At 36.4% G+C, this 9104-nt stretch overlaps 1 protein-coding gene across 1 annotated transcript; it reads left to right on the top strand.

The window, feature by feature from the left end:
* The first annotated feature begins 1511 nt into the window (after positions 1 to 1511).
* On the top strand, positions 1512 to 2245 carry LOC145947654 (uncharacterized). The gene is made up of 3 exons (XM_083057438.1): positions 1512 to 1598; positions 1746 to 1947; positions 2037 to 2245. The coding sequence occupies exons 1-3, from the start codon at positions 1512 to 1514 to the stop codon at positions 2243 to 2245; spliced, it is 498 nt and encodes a 165-aa protein (XP_082913564.1).
* The last annotated feature ends 6859 nt before the right edge of the window (positions 2246 to 9104 follow it).

Genomic DNA, 9104 nt, shown 5'->3' with positions numbered 1-9104 from the left:
TTCCGGAGTTTAATTGTACGGGAACGTGCGATGTCCTCAAGGAGATTTTGACGACGGCTTGAACAACGACGTTGTCCCAGGTTCCGTAAGGGTCGGAGTACTGAGTGCCTTTGCAGGTTCCGTCGTTATTAGTGCGTCCGGCTAAGGTGAGACTATAATAAGTAGTCTGATTAGCTCTTAGTCCGTGAATGATATTGCTATCTCCGAGAGAGAATGTTCCATCTTGGAATGCCCTTCGGCACACTGTATATCCGGTTTCGTGGATATAATCTGCCTTTCCGTTATGGACTATGGAGACATGCGAGTGCATTCCGCAGTGGTAAATTGTCCGTGATATTTCCACCTTGCACTGGATGACTTCTGCATGATTGTAGTCCGAGAGTTGTAAGAGTTGCATGTAGACGTCAGTCGAATTGGGTTTCCGTATATCAAGATTGCATTCTCCAACATCGAGCAACGATACCGAAGTAATATTCAGGTGTTGTCCGCCACAATCGAATCCAATAAGAGCGTGAATCGGATTAACGAGAACGAGAATCGCGAAGTACGACAACATGTCTGTAATAATGCATAGTGAAGTATATATATATAGATATTCTTAATCTAATTGTTCGTGTATGTGATATTGCTTTAAAATTATGATTATATGTGTATGTTTGTATTCCTATAGCTTTGTAATCAAGTAGGATATATATATATGTGATTATTATTGAATATATATATATTCTTATTCTAATTATACGTAAATATATATATATTGTTTTATTATTATTATTTTTTTTTGTGTGCTTTTTGGGGGTTTTTTTTTCTTTATAAATATATCTATATATATATATAGTATATGAGGTATCCTTTTGTCACCGAGTAAAGTATGGAATTATAATAGATTATATGCACGTTTTATTCTAAAATTATGAATATGTAAATTATTATTTTTTTTCCTTTTTTTTTTTATATATATATGCTATATGTCTTATAACTTTATTTTGCAACTGAGTAAGATATAAGAATTGTACTTGGGTATATATGTACGTTCTATACTTAAGATATATATATTTCATTAAAATTACTTTAATTAGATCAGTTAGAACCAATGCGTAGATGTTAATTATTTAGGGTGAAGCTTATCGTAGCGAGGAATATATACTATATTAACTTACATAGATGCTTAATGATAAATAAAAATTCTCTTCTCTCTTTTTGTTATTATTTTTTCGAGGACGCTTTCGTATTTTGCTAGTTCTCTGAATCAGGCCGCCAAGTTGCGAGGGTCTGATATTGCATCCATATGTGTAGTTTTTCGCTGGGAAAGGTTGTGTTTTAACGTCTTTGGTAAGTTAGAAAGGGCGTGTCAAGTCGTAAACATATCATAGGTAGAAGTGTATGTGAGTAGAGGGGGAATGGGAGGAAAAAGAAAATGGTTTTCCACGTGCAGGTCAACGAAGAAGAATCGCACAGTCGCACTTTAGTTTTGCAGTGGTAAGAGTGTTGTGAGAAAAGAAAAATTTATAATGGAAATTGAAGTCCCGTATTCGAAAACGAGGGTGGTGATCAGGCGATTACCGATAATTCTGGTGATGGAGTTTGATAAGGAGAACGTAAGTAGTTATTCATGAATGTGTATGAGTCTGTTTTATTATTAATGCTATTACCTCTGATATTAATGATATTTGATATTTGCTTAATAATTTGGAACGGGGCGATCGAGATAGGGAAATATAATAATTAAGGGTTTTCTTTCTCAGCCCAACGTTATTCTTTCTGTGTATCAATACATGAAGAAGGATCGCGAAGATCGGCGAGTGAGAGCCGAAGAGAGACGGCGCTGGGAGGCTTTCCTGGAGGAGGAAGGGGATGATATTTTCTCCCTGAATAAATTATTTGAGGAATGGAGCGAGGAGGAGAGATTGTTCAGAGAGAGATTTCTGATCACCGATGAGATGCTCAGTAAGTTCTTTTAAATTTTTTTTTTTATGACGCGGTTTGTTAATATATAATTGATAATTCGATGTATGTAACCTTTATTTGTTTGTTAGAGGACGACTGGGATTGTGGACCACCGTGGAGGGTATGCTTGTGGAAGAACGTAGTGAAGATGAGTAGACTACGTGCTGAAAGAAGGGTGCAGAGAATGATCGATTTCGCGGCGCCGGTGAGGAGGTGTGAGGACGCGGGGTACGATGATTTTGAAGACGCGGAGTACCGTGAAGAAGTTTTACGCCAAGCGGGATTCTATAAGAATTAGGTAAGTAAGCTTTCTTTTACTTTGTTTTGCTTTGGGTTTATCTCATTGCTTGACATTATATTATTTTTGTGCATTGTTTCAGAACTGCCTTGATAGCGTCATCGATTCAGGTTATTTTGAAGAGCGCGCGCGCGATCGCAAATGTTCGTATATATTTTTAATAGTTCTTTTATAATAATTATTATCGTATGTATTTTACGTAATTATTAAAATTATGCTTATCGAGAAACTGCGTTATTTTATTTCATACTGCCTTCATAAGTACTTTATATACTCGTAAGATTAGAGGAAACACCGTAGAAGCATTTTATTGTTTATGATTAAGATTCATTAATTAAAATATATATATTCTTATGATTTAAATCCATATATATATGATTCGTAAGAAGCTAAGAATGCACTTTGTTATATTATTATCGTATTAATTATCGTATATATATATTTTGTTTTTTTTTTTTTTTTATTTTTTTTATTATTTTTTTTTTATTTATTAAATAGGACGAGCACTTTATTATCTACGATCAAGATTAAATAAATCAGATATTTGTCAGCCATATTTGCTTAAGACTAGTTATTTGTCGTAATGTAATTGTTTCGCCAGAATAATTATAGTAGTAAGATCGAAGGAAGCTATAAAGAGACATTTTATCATTTTATATATATAAGATTAAATAGATAGGACACTTTATCGTATTAGGATTTAATAGATAGGACATTTTAAAGTTAGTTAAAGTATAGTATATTTTCCAAAATGTTTTCGTTCAATGTCTTCATTAAGTATTAAAATACTTAGAGTTAAAAGTAGTAATATAGAATGTATATTTTATATAATTTTAACGATATATTATCATTTAATATATATATATGTATTATCTCTATAAATTTGAACACTAATAATGATTAAATGCTGCGTATAATTTTCATATTACGTTTTAGACTGTACGTTTAACGAAATGTAGTATAACTAGTTTACTGTATCTCCTAATTTTAGTTAATTACGCGGAATTGCATTTGCCTTGGACTTAAGTATTTATAAGGTTATAATAAAGATATAATTTATTCTATACTTTGTTATAAATTAGTGATTTATTTAGTTAATAAATGTTAAGCTAGAGACCGTTTATAGAATTGTCTTAGTTATGACTAGATAACTCATCAAGGTTAGAATATAGGTTACATAGGAGTATGTAAATGTTAGAAAATAGATTTTGTTTTAGTAAATAGATTATTTGGTTATTAGGTTGGGGTTCTCAATTCAATTTCGAAGCCAGTGTCGTTATCGTACACCGAGAGGTAAAGAACGTCCAGGGTAGCAGTGTCCAGAACTAGAAGTGCGATTTTGTTAGAATAGTATGTTTTAAAGGCGTTCATGAATTCTATATAAGCGATAAAGCAATCGTTACATTGTAAAACAGAGCGTTTTTCTATGGCTATTTCGCTGCTGCAGATTTGACAGTCGGCAGGGCTCATATCTCCGTCTATAACTCCATGACCAATTATATGTTTATAACCCTTTGGGGTTGTGCGGTTATAGCATTTAATACAAAGTCTTTTGCCACTTTCTTCAGCTTGGTAGCCAGATATTCGTAGGCATTTTATTTCATATAGTTCTGGAAAGTGCTTTAACAAGGGATGTGGGTTGTATTTAAAATTCTTCCCGATGCACATTTTGCAATTAGTAAGTATAGCGTTAGTATTTATTGTTGTTAAAGTTTTTTTTATGCGTATAAAGTGGGAATATTTAGTACGGTTGCTGCATTTAAGCAGAAATTAAGATGGTTTATTAGAAATGGAAAATTTGTTAATTAGTTAATTAATAAAAGATGTCAGGTGATCCGTAAAACAGTGTTGATAAAAAGGAGAACTGTTTCCACCTGAAGTTGATCCGGGGCCTTAGGGGCAGTTCGTAGTCACAGACGATGGAGAGCTGTTAAAGAGGATAACTGCTTTAGGCCCTGGAATAATGTTTCGTTGGCGCTGCCAACATCTGTAAACAAAGATGATACATGTTATTTTATCCTGGTTCAACATGTGCAATTTTTAACTTGTTAACGTGAACAATTCTGGGTTTATTTTTGACTAATAATTTGACGTTGCACTGCGGTAGAACTTCTATAATTTCATGGGGTCCGGTATATTGGTCGGCGAATTTTCCTTTTGCAGGTTCCTTTAGTAAAAATACACGTGATCCTACTTGAAAATTTTGTTCGTTAACTTTTCGATCGTAATAATGTTTACTTCGTTCTTTAGAGTTTATGAGGTTTTTGCGTGCGTCTTCTTGTGTGTCATGTATTCTGTTAAATAAATCAGTCAGATAATCTCGATAGGTAGTCTCTAGATTTCCTTCGACAGGTGGGTGAGCGGAGGGTAATCGGGCTATTCTACCGAAGATTAATTCAAATGGTGGGTATTTAGTTCCTTCATGAACACTAGTGTTATAAGAAAACATTGCCATGTTAATATGACTATCCCAGTCTCTCTCTTTCTGGACCTGAATTTTAAGATATTCTGTCAGTACATGATGTGATCTTTCAAGAGAACCGTTAGATTGAGGATGATAGGCGGTAGTTTTAAAGTGTTGTATATTAAACATTTTAGCTAAATTTCGTATGAGACCAGAGAGAAAATTAGTTCCTTGGTCCGTAAGGATGGCTTTAGGAGCGCCGTATATGCAAATGAAATTTCTAGTGAGCGCAATAGCAATGGATAAAGAATTAGCTTCTCTTAAAGGAACGGCTACAGAATATTTAGTCAATAAATCTTGCATAGTTAATATATATTGATTTCCAGAATTTGTTATAGGGAGAGGACCTACTATATCGAGAGCTACTTTGTCGAATGCGGCCCTAGGTGTATCTGTAATTACCATGGGTTGTCTTGTTTTTACACGTGTTAATTTCTTTAACTGACATTGACGACACCTCTGAATAAGATGCTGTATATCTTTTTTCATAGTGTTCCAATGATAATAAGGTCTTAATCGGTTATAAGTTTTAGTTACTCCTTTATGACCACCGTGAGCGGAGGAATGATTCTCGATAATGAGCGTTTCGCGTTCTTCGGCAGGGGGAATTCGAACTAAGTTTTCGCAGACTGTAATGTGGATGGGTAATTCTCTCAAAAATTCTTGAATTTGGCTAATCACGTATCGCCATGGTATATCGTCGAAACGATCAGTTTTACTGATACTAAAGGAGGCTAAACGTAATTCGGTTACGGCATCTAAAAGGGAACGCATACAATTTTTTAACGTTTGTTGTTCTAAGCGCGAACGATTATTTAATCTTATAGGAATGGATATTAATGTTTTTGATTTAACTGTTTGTACATTTACTCTTTCAAACGTGAGGTTCTCATATACAGGTAGTAAATTTGCTTGTTGATATTCTTTAGCGCCGTTATCATAAGGAGTTCCATCCATTTGAATAAAAATTACGTGATCGTCTTTTTGTCTTAATAAACAGTCGCGGCTTTCGGTTACTAGAATTAAATCTGTTTCCCGTGGTTCTGCGAGTTGGAGTACTTCTTCATATATGTGATCTCCTTCGCGTAGGTCAATAACTGTTCTTCGTTTATTGTCGCCGTCTTCGCTGCTGTCGTCGTCACTGGAATATTCTTCTACTATTACGTCAGGTTCCTGAGGATGTGGATTAGGTGGAGGAGTCTTAATAACTTCGCAATAAATATTAGGGTTACTAGAAACAGGTTCGACTAATGATTCGTTTGGAGGTTCATCATACTCGTGATTTACGAATAGAGGAATGGCGAGATTAATAGGTGGATTTCTGGATAAAGCATCTGCATTATTATTTAAACTCCCTTTCTTATATTGTATTTCGTATTCGTATTCAGCCAATTTTGTTCTCCATTTCCATAATCTGGAGGAAGGGTCCTTAATAGAATGTAACCATACGAGGGGTTTATGATCAGTAATAATAGTGAATTTCTTTCCGTATAAATAAGGTCGAAAATGATTGACGCAATAAACTATGGCTAAGCATTCTTTTTCGATAGTAGAATAATTTTGTTCGGCGTTATTTAACACGCGGGAGGTATAAGCGATAGGTAAATCTTTTCCGATTTGCCCTTGACTGAGTACTCCTCCGACAGCATATCCGGATGCGTCGGTTGTTAAAATGAAAGATTGAGTGAAATCGGGATATTGAAGTATAGGTTCAGAGCATAAAGAGCGTTTTAGAATGTCGAAAGCCTCTATTTGCTTTTGTTGCCAATTAAACGTATTATTTTTCTTTAGTAGGTCTGTGAGTGGTTTAGCGACCTTGGAAAATTGAGGGATAAATCGTCTATAGTATCCAGCTAATCCTAGAAATTGTTTTATGTGTTTTTCATTTTTCGGAGGGGGAAATCTAACTATAGATGCTATTTTCTTTGGATCGGGCCTGACTCCGTCATCTCCGATAATATGACCGAGGTACGCTACTTCGTGATGTAGAAATTCGCATTTATCGGGTTGTAATTTTAAATTCGCGTTTCTTAATCTTTGCATCAATTTATTAAATTTAATTTCATGCTCTTCTAGAGATCTGGCGTAAATAACTATGTCGTCCATATATACGAATAATTCATTACCCTGTAATCCAGAAAGAACGTTATCCATTAATCTTTGAAAAGTCGCTGGAGCATTTTTTAGACCGAAAGGCATTCTTTTAAATTGATAATGACCGTATGGAGTCGAAAATGCGGTTTTAGGGGCATCTTTAGGAGCCATGGGGATTTGATGGAAACCGGAGGCTAGATCGAGAACAGAGAAATATTTAGCGGATCCTAATTGATCTAAAATATCAGTTATATTTGGGAGAGGGTATGCGTCTCCTATGGTTTTTTCATTGAGACCGCGATAGTCGATGACCATTCGCCATCTTTTATTTCCCTGCGAATCTGATTTTTTGGGTACTATCCACACGGGGGAATTATAAGGGGATGTAGAATATTCGATTAAATTATTGGATAATAATTCATTAACTTGTTTATTGATCTCGTCTTTGTGGACAGGAGGAAATCGATATTGTTTCGTATGGATAGGGATCTCATTAGTAGTGGGTATGAAATGCTGAGTGGCGTTAGTAGCTCCGAGATTATCGTCAGGAAGATGAAATCTGTCGGCATGATTATGAATTAATGATTTGACATTATTGAACTCCTCGGAGTTTAAATGTTCTAATCGTAGAAACTGCATGGTAGCAGATGTGCGATCGCAAGAAGCTTCGTCATTGCGAACTTCTTCGAGATATGAAGGGTTATTAATATATAAAGGAGAAGTCGTTACGAGCCCTCGGGTTGCAACGACTTGGGTAGGATTGTCTTCAAAATCTAATTGATCATTATGAATCACTGGGTGCCCTAAGGTTGCAGTGATATTTTCGTATCTAACCTTTTCATTGCATTCAGAAGAAGGACCATCGGTCGTCTCATTCCCTCGGGTTTTGACGACACCGTCTGGGATCGTGGATCCAGACGTATCCGCAAAGTCAAAATCTTCTAATTCGGCAGAAGGGACCTCTACGTGATAAGCACGGTCAGAGGTATTAATAATGGGTAGGTAAGCTTTACCGTTAATATTAGAGACTATAGCTTCTCCGAGATATACATCTTTGTTATACACGAAGCGAGGTATATATCCGTATGATTTATCTGGGTTAGTGATATTAATGAAAAAGGGCGAGACGGATCGCGGTCCGACGCGGAGAAAACTTGCCTCTGAGAATGGAATTCTAATATCGTCGTAATGTAAGCATCGATTTTTATAATCGATAGTAGCGGCGCGTGTTTTCAAAAAGGTGTTTCCTAAAATTCCATCCTGAGGAAAAGTGACGGTATCGGGAATTATATGAAAACAGGTAGGGAGACCAAGAAAATTTATAACAACGGAGCCTAAAGTCGGCATCACTTCTGAAGATAGTCCCTGAAGAGCTAGGACATCTTCTTCGCGAATTTTTATTTTTTGATCAAGACAGTGTCGTTTTATGAGATTTACTCCAGAGCCTGAATCGACCATGAAGAGGCAGTCTCCCTGAAGGTCTGGGGATGAAAGGACAACAGTGGGTAAGCTATGGGGTTTTGCTTTTTCTTCTATTCTTCCAATACTGGTGATAAGGTATGAGTCGGGCTTAGAGGTCGCACTGTAGTAACTGGTGCGCGTTGGAGAAGAGAAGGGCGTCCCGGTTGAGCATCGTTCCGGCGGGCGCCAATTGTTACCGGAACGCTCTGGGCGTTTCCCTGATTATTGTTACTGGTAGAAGGGTGAGGAGGGGAAGAATTATTTCCGAGGGAGCGTCTGTACGCGAGCTTGCGACATTCGTCAATAAGATGTCCGGGGTTTTTACAGTAGCGACAGATTTTCTCGGTAGGGTAATTAGGTCCGGGTTGTCCTGGGATAAGAGGTTTTATAAAGGGGATATTATTTCGTGATGATTTTGATAGAGAGGATTGTTGTGGATCATGAGTTATTGTTTGTTGCAATGGTCCGGATCTATTCGAGAAATCAGCGCGAGGAGGAATGTTAGTTCTATGCATGGAAGTAGCCCGTTTGCGCGCATTTTCTGCTTCTAGAGTTTTTGATAATTTTATAGCGGTCTCGAGGACGTGGTCGAGTGAGAAGGCTCCTTCTAATTTAACTCTAATCAACAAATCAGTAGGGAGACCGTTAACGAAACTAGTACTAACACTACGGTCGATGGTATCTTTGGTGGATTCGTCGATATCTCCGTAACAGTCGCTTTCTCCGTCGATTATAGCTGCACGTAATTCTTTTACTCTGGCTATATAATCGAAAATATCCTCGTTAGGTTTCATATAGATGTTTGCGAGTTCACCGCGATACTGATCTACAGATTTATTT

Source organism: Prenolepis imparis, unplaced genomic scaffold (assembly GCF_030444845.1).
Source record: "Prenolepis imparis isolate NDT839.2.m4 unplaced genomic scaffold, iyPreImpa1.0 SCAF_114, whole genome shotgun sequence".
Taxonomy (NCBI): domain Eukaryota; kingdom Metazoa; phylum Arthropoda; class Insecta; order Hymenoptera; family Formicidae; genus Prenolepis; species Prenolepis imparis.
Note: the sequence above shows the minus strand (reverse complement) of the source record. Positions and strands in the feature narration are given on the sequence as shown.

Bases quoted from the DNA above. Each gene is read 5' to 3' on its own strand.
- LOC145947654 (XM_083057438.1), top strand. From the start codon at position 1,512: ATGGAAATTGAAGTCCCGTATTCGAAAACGAGGGTGGTGATCAGGCGA. The intron at 1,599-1,745 runs GTAAGTAGTTAT...TTTCTTTCTCAG, and splicing joins TGGAGTTTGATAAGGAGAAC to CCCAACGTTATTCTTTCTGT. The intron at 1,948-2,036 runs GTAAGTTCTTTT...TTTGTTTGTTAG, and splicing joins GATCACCGATGAGATGCTCA to AGGACGACTGGGATTGTGGA.